Source organism: Silene latifolia, chromosome 10, assembly GCF_048544455.1.
Source record: "Silene latifolia isolate original U9 population chromosome 10, ASM4854445v1, whole genome shotgun sequence".
In the NCBI taxonomy this organism is placed as follows: domain Eukaryota; kingdom Viridiplantae; phylum Streptophyta; class Magnoliopsida; order Caryophyllales; family Caryophyllaceae; genus Silene; species Silene latifolia.
The window spans coordinates 69851843-69866644 of NC_133535.1; the positions used below are offsets into that span (position 1 = coordinate 69851843).

At 38.8% G+C, this 14802-nt stretch overlaps 1 protein-coding gene and 1 non-coding gene across 2 annotated transcripts; both read left to right on the forward strand.

Annotated features, from left to right (window-relative positions):
• Window positions 1-1928: 1928 nt before the first annotated feature.
• Window positions 1929-2333, forward strand: LOC141607746 (uncharacterized). The gene has a single exon (XM_074427097.1). The coding sequence runs from the start codon at window positions 1929-1931 to the stop codon at window positions 2331-2333; it is 405 nt and encodes a 134-aa protein (XP_074283198.1).
• Window positions 2334-12900: 10567 nt separating this feature from the next.
• LOC141609814 (small nucleolar RNA R71) lies at window positions 12901-13006 on the forward strand. The gene has a single exon (XR_012527723.1). It is a non-coding gene; the product is annotated as a small nucleolar RNA R71 (small nucleolar RNA).
• The last annotated feature ends 1796 nt before the right edge of the window (window positions 13007-14802 follow it).

Genomic DNA, 14802 nt, shown 5'->3' on the forward strand with positions numbered 1-14802 from the left:
AGATGATTCTTTATACAGTCAACTGACTGTCATTAATCGGTAATGATTGGCTAACTAGAGTTTGACATTACTGTCGTGTGACGGTGGTGGTCAGTTGATCCCTTTAGGTCACACCTATAGGATGAGGCCCAAATAGATATTTAATTAATTGTATGCGATACAGATTAATTAATTCCTTAATTATGGGAGTGCAATTTTGCTCTTATTTTAATGTGATTAAATAAAGATTAAATTTAGTAATTAAGCGTTAAATTACTAAATTAGTTGAGTTATTAATATAAGTTTTGAGGTAGAGGTAATTAGTTATTTAAAGTTACAAGAAGTTGTAATTTTAACTAATTAGCAATTATGGGACCCATTATATGATGATATAATGGTAGTATACTACTCAAAAAGTGGAGTGTATATTATATTATTAATTTGAATATTTAAGTGTTAAATGATTACATTAATAATTAAAAATGTAAGATAGTTGAACATATGACTTATAAGCATTTGTGGGACAAATGACAAAAGGCAAAAATGGACCATAAAGGGTCCATTATTTCAGCCAAATGAGAGCAAAAGATGCTCTTGTTTTGTCTTGTTCATTTTGTTATAACAATGTGTGATAGTGACTTATCCATGACATATCTTACAAAGCTTAAATCCTACACTCTACCTACACAAACAAAGAGTAAAAATAAAAGACAAAAGATTCCCCTTTTGTCCAAAAGCCACCGGTTTTGGCTAGATAAAAGGAGCACTTGGTTGCTCATTTTACTACTTCTTGTTTTTGCTAGTTTAGTTTATTTCTCTCTAATAATTCCTCACATGCAAATGCAACAAAGCTCTCAATAAATACTAATACACTAATTCTATTACTAGAAGTAGTAATATAAGAATATTAGTATTATTAAGGTAATATTTCTACTACATATCTAGTTAATATTAGTAGAGATTTTTGGGATTCATCTTGGGTGCAATTTATTGGAGTGGCTTCTAAACTTGGAGTCTTAGGAGGATCATCCATCATTATAAGCTCAAGAACAAGTGAAGGAAGGTGACCTTACTTGTGCCCAAATTTTCGAACCAACCAACAATGTAAGGAACATTGTTTTTCTTATAAATCTTTCATTTTGTTATGCATGCACTAGATCTAAAGAACAAATAATTAACAAGTTAATTAGTTCACTATTAGAGGAGTCTAATAATAGGTATATGAACCTAACAGAATCTGACTCACCTAGTCTTTGCTGATTACTTGTTGGTTTTTACTAGAGGTGATCTTCCTTCCGGTCTAGCTGTTTCCCATTGTCTGAGTCATTTTGATTCCTTCTCTGGCCTTCAAGCAAATCCTGCTAAAACTAGTTTGTATTTTGGAGGAATTTAATCCTGAACTAAGGGCTGTTATCCTGGAGGCTACTGGTTTTAGTGAGGGAGAATTTCCTTTCCGTTACCTGGGTCTACCTCTCTTCAATGCTCGAATTTCAAATTAAATGTATCAGCCTCTGATGGACAAGATTAAGGAGAAAATAGCTCACTGGGCTAACCATTCTTTGAGCTATGCTGGTAAAACTCTTCTTATAAATTCTGTTCTTTTTGGAATGCAAAATTTTTGGGGACCTAGTGTTTTACTCCCTAAGGGAGTCATCAAAAAGATTAATAAACTTGGTAAAGACTTTCTTTGGGGTATTCATGATGGCAATAGAAGACATGTCTTTATGAGTTGGAAGGCCTTAAGTAATCCTAAGAGTGAAGGAAGGATAGGCATCAAGGAAGTTCTTAGTTGGAATAGGTCACAAATGATGAAGTGGATTTGGAAACTTATTCACAGACCTAATAGTATTTGGGCTCGATGGGTTCATCATTACATCCTCAAGGGGACTGATTTCTAGCAAACCACTACCAGTATAAGTCACTCTTGGTATTGGAACAATGTCGTCAAAATGAAGGACTTCTTAGTGGCTCAGGCAGGTTCCCCTAGTCTAGCTGTTGGCTGGATTCAAGATTGTTCTATCCGTGGGCAGGTTAATACTGGCCTGATGTATCAGCTTCTCAGGCAGCGGGGTGATCTTGTCCCTTGGAGTTCTCTTGTTCATGATAAAGCTTGTCTACCTAAGCACTCTTTCTTGAGTATGCTGGTAATGGTTAATAAACTCCCTACTATTGATAACCTTGTTCTTAGGGGTATTCATCTGGTTAACAGATGTGTTCTTTGCTGTCAGTATAGTGAAGACATCCAACATCTGTTTTTCCTCTGTCCTTACTCAGCTAAGGTTTGGACCACCATGGCTGCCTGGTTACAAACTACTTCCTCTACTAGTTTGGCTCATGTGACTATCTGGTTTTAGGATCATATTCGAGGCTGTTCTTTCCTGAGTGGGAGGCAGAGAGCAGGTCTCATGGCTACTATATATTTTCTTTGGAAGGAGCGTAATAGTAGAATTTTCAGGGGTGTCTTGTCTGCTCCCGAATCTCTTTGTTTTCAAATTCAGTTTGCTGTTTGTAAAAGGCTGTCAATGTAGTCTTTCTTTTGGTTTCTCTTTTTGTTTTTACTTTTAGGGGGCTATTCTGGTCTCCTTGTAGAATAAGTGGAACAGGTCTTGTATTCTGATTCTTATTTTATGATATAAAGATCCATGCTTTTCTGCAAAAAAAAAAAAAAAAAAAAAAAAATAATAATAATAATAATAATAATAGTGGACAAGGGAATTTACATCCACTTTATGTTTATTATTTAATGTTAAACACTTTTGATTTTGAAAGAGTCGCCACTAAATTTTTAAATGGAATTTAGAAACCAAATTGTAGAGATTTTAAGTTCTTGTGAGATTCCGTGTTGGGAAGTTTATTTTAATTTCATTAATTAACACCCAACCCAGCCCGTAACTATAACGATCTCTACTAAATAAAACGATGGCTATTTTGGATATGTATCTCATGCGAGTATGCAATCATTGTTTTAAGCCCTAACATATGAATTTCATTCTATGTCGATTTAATGCATATAACTTTCCAATGTTTTTTTAGCATATGAAGTTCATTTAGCTACTCTAGCAAGAAACAAACAAAGAGAGGAAGGAAATAGATATTCTTACTCTTTAGCATAAGATAGATTAACAAACATGTGAATTAATTATATAAAACTTGATAAGATAATCAAATTAACATGCTTTAATAATCAAAGACATAAACTTTAACAAATTAAGACAAGTGTAGTTCATAAATTCAATAATCATGCTCAAATCAAACTAATTTAAACAGGATAAAATCAATTAAATCAATCAAACATATTAAATTCGTCATGCGATAAACATAGAATAATTCTTATTCTAACAGAAGACAAATCCAACATACAAAGGCCATCCATCGGCACATCTGTACTACCAATCCCGTTCTCCTTCATTCAACAACAACAAGATACAATAAACATCGTTTATTAAAACAAATTAGTTGGTTTAGTTCTGTCCGAATCTGAATACGAGGATATGTAAATGAGAAGGGGAAACGACCGACCAATCTAGCGGCTTTCTTTCCCCAACTCAAGTCAACGCAGGTGTTCAAATTAGCACTTTAACTCGGACTCTTATCTATACTAATTATTTCATAATTAACAAGTTATACGATAATAATACGATGTAATAAACATAATTAAAAGACGGAATTAAAAGGGAGAAAGGAGAGATTTTTATGCACCCTCAACCTACATGTATCGTTGACACCGTCTTAGGTCGTAAACGATCGTAGATTTTCTCTCGAGTGGCCGTCGTCGACGAAGCAACAAAGCAACAACACGTTTTTTGGTAAACCTGGACAGCAACTTTTAAACTGCAATTTCTCAATCGTTTCTCGATGAAAATTAGATTTGAAAGATGTTTTGAAAACTAGAAAGAGATTAAAACAGATATATTAAAACAAAAGAAGCTCGTTCTAAGGTATTGGGCATGAAAAATGAGCACAAACATATCTGGACAGACAAGAAAAGCCGCGAAAACAGAGTGTATGACACTCTGTTTTTCGAGGGTATTCGTGTGCTCTCAAGGTCCATTTGGCTCGTGAATCTATGTCTAAGATGTAGATTGATGTTATATGGTTAATTAGGAGCAAGAAACTCGAGTTTTAATGGAGTTTTGATGGTTGAACGAAGGGTTGAAAGGAGGACACACAAACTGATTCTCAGTTTTTGTATGTCGGTTTTGTCGAGGGTTTTGAGAGGCAACTAGGGTTTGTTTATGGCGGTTGAGGCTTGTTAATAGCAGTAAGATATGTGGAGGGCTTACCAGGAATAGATTTATGCTAGAGGGGAGGTATTTATAGGGAGTTAAAGTAGGGTTTAAGAGGGGAAAGGCCGACGGGTTCTATTTTGCATAGCTGCTGTCCAACAGCTTTTTCGTTGGGTTTGAGGGTCTGTATGAGGGGTTTGCTTGGTGTTTAAGCTAGGGTAATATGGTTAGGATATTAGGGTATGGTTTAGGGTTAATGGGCACGGGTATAAATGGTGTTTGGAGCGGGTTTTGGACTCAGGTTTGAGCTGAACGAAAACAGGGGGCTGTGGGCTGTTTCGTTTTGGGGCTTGTTTTGGATGGACTTGTGGAAGTGTTTCGAGGTAGTCTAGGTTCTTGGTTGTTCTGGGTAATGTGGACCACGGGTTGGTGGTGTAGGGTTGCAGGTTTGGACCAAGTTTGAGTCGGTTTAGAAGGGCTTTCGATGGGCTATGCAAACACGGGTGAGGGAAGGAGTTGGGCTGTGTTGGGGGAATGTTTGGGACGAGATTTGGGTGGGTTAAACAAGGGTTTTGGGGTAGGCTTTGGCTAAGAATCGAACACGAGTTATGGGAGAAGAAGTTGGGTCAAAAGTGCGTCGAAAATCGAGCCCAAATCAAGCATAAAACGAGCTAACAAATCGTGTGATTAAAACGAGTTTTCAACTTTCAAAATCGATTTTTTTCAAATCATATAACACATTAAAATAAATGATTTTTCAAATCAAATACACTCATAAAATGATTTTTCAAACCAAATATTTATTTTATTTTCAATAAAACAAACTTGAGAAAATAAATTCAAATTAAATAAATAAAATGAATTAAAACACTTAATTTAAACATCGTTCAAATTTAATATGGATTAAAACGTTTAAATTAAATATCATTAATAAAACGCTTCATCGACGACGCCCGTTCTACATCATAAAACGAACTCCAAATAATTACAATGCCAACTAGTAAATACATTTCGTCCTATCATCATCGGTTATCTGTCGGGTTTTCTTTAAATTCCAATATCGACGGATACGGGTATCTACAGAGCCTCCACTTTAACTGAGGCTTGGACAGGGCGAAATTAAAAGTATACCCCTGGTCCCTCTCGACCCGAGGATTCCGTGGGTCGTTTTTAGTCCATTAAACTTGCGTATATAAGCTCGCCAGCCATAAGAAGAGATCATACATGAAGCATCGCTGGGGATTAATCATCGGTGGTCATCAACCCATTGAAAATGTGGTGAGTTGAGCCTTATCCTTAGGCGCCTACGTATCTGTTGTGACGGAATCAAACCCGTATCGTAGTTCGACATCACGCACACGCATTCTGCTAATCTATGCCCAGAATGGAATGGGGTTTTCCAAATGAGGTTACCATTCCTTCAAAACTTTGCTTTCAGTTGTGGAGTTCCCCCACTTTGTATTGAATTGGATCGATTTGAATTTGATTTGATTTGGATTGTGGATGTCATCCGTTGATTTTGATAATGGTCTCTGAAGCCAACGGCTTTAGAGCCCCTAGTTGCAATGTGGTTAAAGGCGAAGCCTTTAGATCCCCCAGTTGAAGCATTTCATGTTACATTCGAAACATGGAACACAAATACAACAATAATCATATTATCTTTTTTTTTTTTTTTTTTTTTTTTTTTGGTGAAATGTGAGTATATATATATATATATATATATATATATATATATATATATATATATATATATATATATATATATATATATATATATATATATATATATATATCAAAATAACTTCCCCAATTACAAAGAGATCATATGGAAAAATCAAACCAAACCAACAACAACATTATCAGACAAAGCGAGCTATCAATAGAAACCCAGACAATCCCGGATTTCCATTTCACTCATACACCTCCATCGGATTTGCAGCTGGACCATCTTCTTCATCCGCTCCACAACCACTGGAGGCCTCGACACATTTAGCTCAATCCTCGCATGATTCCGTTGAGCCTAGATTAGATATCTGTAAGTCGTCAAAATCATAGCTAGTGCTTTCCATTTCAAACTATTTCGATTTGTAGTCAGTAGTTCATTGAAGGTAGGCATTGGTCGTCCAATCCAATCCTCACCACAATTCTGGACTTTGCTGCTAAACTCACACTCAGTGAACAGATGAGGAATAGTTTCAGTTTGAGTATCACACAAAATACACCTGTCATCCTGAGAGAAACCATAAGCATAGAGTTTCGATTTGATGTTAATACCTTCTTGCATAATGAGCCATGATATGAATGAAGTTTTAGGAATATTCCAGTCATTCCATATAATTGTAGTCCATTGTTGTTTCGTATAATTCCCCATAAGCCAATCATAGCCATTACCAATCGTGTAGCCTTTCTGGTGAGGAGCCCAAACATTATCAATGAAACCATCCTTAATCTTCTCCTTCACCTTACAAATACTCTTCCAAGCCCAAGTAGAATCATTTGCTGGTGTATAGTCATGCCAGGAAGACCCTTTGAGGTAGACACTGTCAACCCATTTGATCCATAATCTATCAGACTTCGTGTAAATCCAGCTAACCAGCTTACCAACAGAAGCTATATTCCAGGCACTAGCTTTCTTAATGCCTAATCCTTCTGCAGCTTTAGGCATAGTGACTCTATCGCAACCCACCAATGGGACTCTGTGATATTCAGTAGTACTATCCCACAGGTAATTTCTACATATAGCCTCAACTCTCTTAATGGCAGCTTTGGGGATAACAAACATAGTAGCCCAATAGTTATAGAGAGTATTAAGAACAGAGTTGATGAGGACAACCCTACCTGCATAAGAAAGCTTTTTAGCTCCAAGGCTCCTGATTCTTGTCACCATTTTGTCCACAAGACTACTACAGTCCTTTTTAGAGATTTTGCCAGGCTGAATTGGAACTCCCAAGAATCTAAAGGGCATTTTTCCTTCTTGAAAACCTGTGACTGATAATATATCTTTTTGCAGCTCTTCCTTCATTCCATTGAAAAAAATTTCTGACTTAGTATTATTCATCTGCAGTCCTGAAGCATTAGAAAATGAAATGAATTCCTTCATAAGGAGAATGATGGAAGGAGCATCTCCTTTGCAGAACATCAACAAATCATCCGCAAACATAAGGTCAGTGAGTTTAATAGCTTTGCACATAGGATGATAGTGAAAAGGCCACCTACTAGTAGCAAATGCAATTAGCCTGGTCAAGTAATCCATGCAGATAGTAAAAATGAGTGGAGACACTGGATCACCCTGCTTGAGACCCCTCTGACCCTTGAAAAACCCAAAATTATTCCCATATAGCACCAAAGTATAAAAACAATAATCATAATATCGTATAAGCACACATTTAGATCATCGTTCTTTGAAAGTTGAAACCTTTTGATAAACTGAGTCATCGATCCGAATCTTGGATTTGAAACAACCATTGTTGAAATGGGCCTTAGGCCTGGATTTTGAAAAATATTTTCATGCTGGGGATGTATTGCTATTTGGATCAACGATCCTTGAAAAAGGATTTGAAAATGGGCCATCGACCCGGATAAGCATTTTGAAATTGGATTTGAAAATGGGTCATCGACCCGGATAGACATTAGAAAATAGAAATGGAAATGGAAATTTTGAAAATGGAAATTAAAATGGGTCATCGACCCGGCTAAACATTTTGAAAATAGACATGATTATCGATCTTTGAAAAAAGTTTTTGAAAATCCCGATTTTCAAAAGGGAAAGGATAGGGTAGACTCGATTTGCATTTTGAAAGGCGACAAAAGTGTGTACGAGTTTTAACTCAAACATTTTGACTTGATAAGGGTATAAATGTAAATTAGCGGTTCCGACTTTCGAAATGTGACAACAAAAATCCGCGCAAGGGACGTAGAAGGACAAAAATCCAGTTGAAGGGTGTCGCGACCTCCTCCTTGACCGAAAGCATGGCGGTCAATCCTTGTTTAGGCAGAAATCACAAATCTTATTTTTTCTTTCTCACATCCTTCTTCAAAAACTCTTCTAGTTATGAATCCTTTAATTGGAATGATGAAAGGTTGGGCCCAAGAATTCAAAGGGCGAGAAACTCAAGCATTTCTTGACTCGGGTATTCAACAGATACTTTGCCAAAAACAAATATTGCCTCAAACCATTTTCTTAGATGAATGCCTAAACAGGTGGGATCCCATTCACCATGTCTTTGCCTTTCTTGAAGGTGAGTTATGTCCACTTCCTGAAGAATTCACTGTCTTAGGAGGGTGGAAAAATGTACAAGAACCTGTAATTCCTGATCCAATTCCGGATTAGGAGAGGAAATACCGAGATTATTTGGGCTTGTCTCGTGACGAAGCCCGTAGCATCGTAAAAGGGAAGAGAGTAATTTACTCACACTGGCCCATAAGTTCCAAAAAGACTATGATCCTGCAATTCCTACGGTTTACCGTCGTCGTGTGCCTAAAGACTAGTAGGGACAGCGTTGTGTGCCCCTGAGGAGAAGGTGACGGAGCTGAAGAACTCAAGGCTTAGCTCCCTAAAAGTGTGGCCACTCATAGTGATGAGTCCGGCCATCCCCGTGCCCCGTAAAAGCTCACAAACTAGTTCGTAAAAGCCGAGCCTCTAAAGTGACGTACGGTAAAGAAAGCGCGTAGGGAGAAAGTCACAGTCAACTAAGTCATAAAATCTCTTACAATGAACACCGTTAATAAAAGTTACATTGGGGAACGCAGGGTGGCAGTCAAGAGTGCTGCCCACTCGGATCGTAACACAGACAACAGCGGGTGTAGAACGACCATGACCGCGACCCCGGCCTCTAGAACCTGAAGTAGAAGACCGTCCACTGACGGTACGATGAACTAGAGCCGCCTGTAAAGCAGCTGCGACTGCGGGGGAGTCCGCCACAGGTGTGCTCATCGTGGATGAAGTAGAGGCTGTGGCTGCAGCTGTGAGCGCCACTGAGGAAGAAAGGCTAGCGGCAGTGCTAGTAGTAGTAGTGGTTGTGACTGAGGTGGTAGCTAAAACAGGGCTAGCCGCAGTGGAAGCAAGCATAAAAACAGTACCAGCAGCAGAGACTAAGAACACGGGGGCTGCGGTACTAACAGAAATGGAGGCGGTGGTGACAGCAGGGACCACCGTCTCAGACAAGGACGGGCTAGAAGTCGAGAACGTAGAAGGCACAAAGCTAGAATCCATCCTAAACAAATAGGGCATGGGAAAAGCAATAAGAAATCAACGTGAAAACAGCATGAAAATTTCCCTAAACAGTCGAAAAATTCGACTAACATCCCAGAAATTCCCAAATTTTCCTCAAAAATTCGAATGATAGCAGGTAAACAACAATAAGCGGCGGGGTAGAAGATGATAGAAGCAGCAATTTAAGTAACAATGGAGACAAATTGAACAAATGGCAGTAGCAAAAACCAGTTAACAGTCGAAAATTTCGACTGAAATTAGCCCTAATCGCGAATTTCCCATAAAATTTGAATTAATCATGTAAAAATCAAAGAGGCATGGGAATTAAGCATCAAGTAAGACAAATTAGCCATTGAATCAAGATTATAGTCGAAAAATTCGACCTAATATGAACATCGAAACCCTAATTCCTAATTCACTTCATAAAACGCAAAATTAATGAAATTAAAATGCAAAGAAGTGTAGGAATTACTTACTAGATGATTAGGAACCTACAAATTAAGCAATTAACCGACTAACAAGCAAATTAGGCGATTGTTTTGACCGAAAAATCGCAAACCCTACTTCCACTTATAGACCGAGTAAAACAGCAAGAATCAAGGGGAAAGTAGAGGGCTATGGACGATTAAATAACAATAAACAAAATGTAGGTGGTGGATTTGGCGAATGGGCACAAAAAATGATGATTTTAGGGGTTTTTGATCACACATAGGGAAAATAGTCAAAAAAATGAGGAATATAATGAAGTAATAAGAAAATTAAGGAAGTTAAAGTGACTCCCTACGTGCAGTTTCGAATTTCACTCAATCGAGTGGTTTAAAACTGCTCGATCGAGAACTTCTTGTATTCATCTACTCGATCGAGTAAAAAGTTACTCGATCGAGAACTCCCCTTTTCAGCTTTAGTCGATCGAGTAATATGGGATCATTCGATCGAATAGAATTCACTCGATCGAGTACAAAATGTACTCAATCGAGCTCTTCTCCTCGTATAAGCTCTTGAATTTGCTATTATTCCTTTGAATTTGCGTATAATTCCCCAACCCTGCATAAAAACACTCGCAAAAATATCCCAAAATACCAAATATAAAAAGTAATAGTCTATAGTCTTCTAATCTATGCTAAAAATGTCTAAATTCTAATTGTCCTAATTAAAAGCAATAAACAAATTCGACGGAAATTAAAAATTCTTTTTAGAAATTGGTACACGGGGCATTTCCCCGCTTATTTCTCAAAGCAATTCAGTAGCCCCTTGGAGGGCTCATGACTGGAGGAAGACATCTCATAAAACATTAATCGTCCTCTTCAATTTCCATGAGCTTGAACTTGAATCGTTAGGAGCAGAATAGTTGACGTCCACATACGCGCGAACTCTTCTCGTCCTTACTCCTTTCTCACCAGCTTTAACATCATCGCTCCCACTTTGACTGAAATTAATTGCACAATAACCATTGACAGCTCCTCCATTATTTTCATCCGTACCTGCAGCAAGGAAAACAGACGAACTTTCCTCCTTTTTGCTCTCAACCTGAGGCGGAGGGGTCACGATAGCAGCGCAATAAGAGGGTCAATAAAAGAGAGGACATTGCAAGGCTGAGCTTGCATAGGAGCCCTTTGGAACTTAGACTGATGGAATATCAAATCCTTGTCCCCAACCTGGAAAGTCAATGTCTTGCCCCCGACGTCTATCACTGCACGGGCAGTAAATAAAAATGGTCTCCCTAAAATAATAGGGGTATGGGCATCTTCGAGGATGTCATGTACAACGAAGTCAACGGGAATAAAGAACCTCCCGATCTTAACAGATATGTCTTCTATGACACCTAGTGGCCGTGATATGCTACGGTCGGCCATCTGAACAGTCATATTTGTGCAATTAAACTTTGGCAAACCAAGTCTCTTAGCCAGAGACAACGGTAAGACACTAACGCTAGCACCAAGATCGCATAACGTGTTATCAATCAAATAGGTACCAATATGACACGGAATTAAAAAACTACCTGGGTCTGACTGTTTGGGAGGTAACTTATTCTGAACTAAGGTCGTCCCTACCTCGATCAAAGCTACCGTCTCATGGTCATTAATGTGCCTTGTACGTGACAAAATTTCTTTCATAAATTTAAGGTAAGAGGGCACTAGTGTCAGCAATTCGGCGAATGGCACAGTGACTTGTAAGCTTTTCAGGAGCGGCAAATTTGCTGAATTGTTGATTTGCCTTAGTACTCAGCAAACGCCTCGGGAAGGGCACCGTGATGGGTATCTCGAGTCCCTTGTTCCTCTCTTCCAGTGTATCAGCCGGATCAAGTTCTAAATCCTTCGATCAAGATTTCTTTCCTCTCGAACGTGGTCTTTCAGGTGATTTATCACTCGATCGAGTTGTTCTTTATCTGCACTACTCGATCGACTAGAAATATCATTTAATTGAGCGGATTCTTCATCAAATTCACCCGATTGAGTAGTTTTATTTACTCGATCGAGCACTTATTTTTCCTGTCTCTCGATCGAGTATAAATTTCACTCGATCGAGTCCTTTCTTCAGCATTTTTACTCGATCGACCCCTAGAAATTAGTCGATCGAGTACTTTCTTTATTATCAGCTCTTTTTCTTCGACTGTGCACTGTTCATCAGCAGCAATTTCCTTCCCCAGGTCTGATTTCGGTCGTTCATATGAATAACCGCTCCTCAAATAAATTAAATTCACCGTCTCATGTGGATTCTTACCGGCTTCTGACGGTAAATGTCCCGGTTTCCTTGTGGACTGGTTCGCGGCTAACTGGGCAACTTGAGTTTCAAGTGCCTTGATAGACGCATCTTTTTGTTGGTCACTCAGATGCCATTGCTTTGTCAAAGACTGCAACATCATCTTCAACTCACCTATCTCACTTACCCCACCAGAAGATAATGCACCTTGATTAGGTGTAGGAAAGGAAGGAGGCTTCTGAAAGCCTTGTTGAGCCTTATGAGGAAGGGACATATAACTGCTGCTGTTATAGAGGAGGGGTAGGATTGAGCACATTTTGACTTCTCCACCTCAAATTGGGATGAACTGCCCCTTGGTTATTATAATAAGAACCCCCTTCTTGCCTGTATTGTTGAAAAGCAAGGACCTGTTCCTTCTCTGTAAGACAGCCAACAGCAGTGTGACCGTCGTTGCTCCCACACCTCTCACATGTGACAATCTCCCCTCTAGTAAGAAAATGGACTGTCTGAGGCTCCCCAGTAGAATGTAGCTCCAGCTTATCAAACCTAGCATTCATGGCTTCCAGCTGAGCCACAACTTGCTTATCGACTGCAAGAACTGTTCTAATACCATCCCTCGGGTTTCCATACTCAACACAGTGGGTCGCCATCTCCTCAATAAGGGCCCATCCCTTATCATCGTCAGTGTTCTTTTGGAATCTTCCGTGGGATGATGTATTAAGTATGGCTCTGTGATCATCGTACAACCTATTGTAGAACTGATTGGACAAGAGCCACGAATCAAAACCATGGTGAGGAATAGACCTCACCAACCTAATGAAACATCACCACGCTTCATAGAAAGTTTCATCAGGTTCCTGCTTGAAACTAGTGATTTTTGCCCTCACCTGATTAGTGCGCTGCGGAGGGAAATATCTCTTATAAAAAGCAAGAGCAAGGGTCTCCCAGTCTGCGACCCCCGCGGCCATACGATCTAAATCAGTCAGCCACTCCCTGGCTGAGTCAGTCAAACAAAAAGGAAAAAGAACCTCCTTAATCTTGTCGTGAGTTACCCCCTTTGTGGCGGGGATAGTAGAACAGTAGTCCGTAAAGACCTCCATATGCTTCCTCGGGTCTTCACCTGCCACACCCCTAAAGAGATTTCTCTCCTCCAGATTGATATAGGAAGGAGTGATGTCAAATGTATTCCCATCCTCAGTCTGGAGGTTGAAACCTTTAGGAATAGATGATGCTTTAGGCTCCGAATGACTAGCAATATTCGGCATCTTTACTGGTTGGTTTACAGAACTGAAAGTGTCTTCTTCAAAAGATGGATTTTCTGTAAATAGGTAATGCTGAAGTTCCGGTTCAAAAGTACTCAAGGCTTCCTTTCGTGATTCTCTTTGCAGACGAAGTCTATGCGTGAACAGTCTCTCTGGCTCAGAATCAGCTGGAACTAACTCCAACCTATGTGACCTGGGCATACACAACACTGATAGAAAATAAATATGAACTGCCTCAAGGAGTAAAAATTCCCTGAGACAGATTAAATAAACGAAAGAAAGACAGATAGGGCAATTGCCTCCCCGGCAACGGCGCCAATATTTGACAGGGCTGTCGTATACCTATCAAAAATAACTAACTAAACTAACTATATAGCTAGAGAAGTCATGTCGATCTCCTCAGGGAGGCAAGATATCTGTAAAGGTCCGTCTATATGGTCACAAATAGGGGGGGGGGGGGTGTAATTGGTTTTCTAAACTAAAAGTGTAAAAGGAAGAGAATCAAGGAAAGAGCAAAAAGGCAGAAAATGAGATTAAACTATCAATAGAGAGGGGACATGTCAGGATTTTGGTTCACTACGGTAATCCAGTGACTCAACTGTAAACAAATTAGATAAATTACTGCGAGACGGATATGGAAAGGTCCTTCCGGTCCACTTTCTTCCCTAGATTCCCACTAAACTTCCGTCCTCGTCAGGGTAGTCTACTGTTCATAGCAGGTCTATTTAGTCCAATCTTCCGATTCAGGATTAAATTTAACCAGATTAAAAGGGTGACTCAGAAGCGTGCACTCAATTAAGTCGGTAAATACAGTTATATTGCTATGGGGACAGAATCTCACAATTAATTCATCTAACCTACTCACTACATCGTCACATTTCTACCACAGATCCCCTAATCCCAATATGAAATGATTTAGCTACTCATATCGCTAATGTTGTCAATAATAACAATATTAAGATAACTAATATAAAGCATGATGAAATAGTAATTAAGATGCATAAACAAAGATTAGGGCAGAAATTAAGGAAGAGCAAAACAAGTAATTAAGATGAATAAATGAAAGATTAATATTAGAAAGGGAGAAAGAGATTACAATCGCAAGAATCCGGCGTAAAGAACAAACAAATCCGAGCTAAATAACCCCGAAAACAAAGTTACAGTGAAGAGAGAAAGCAACGCAGTCTTTACTGTGAAAGATGAAAAATAGGATAAAACTTGAGTAGAATAGATGCTAATGACCTAGTTATTATGCGTTTATATAGAAAAATTACTAAGTCCATAAGCTAAAACACGTTCACGGACTAATTAAAGCCCATGAAAGCCAAAATCACTCGATCGAGTAGTTTGAAACAACTCGATCGAGTGCTTCTCCAAAATATCTACTCGATCGACCAAAATTGTTACTCGATCGAGTAACTCC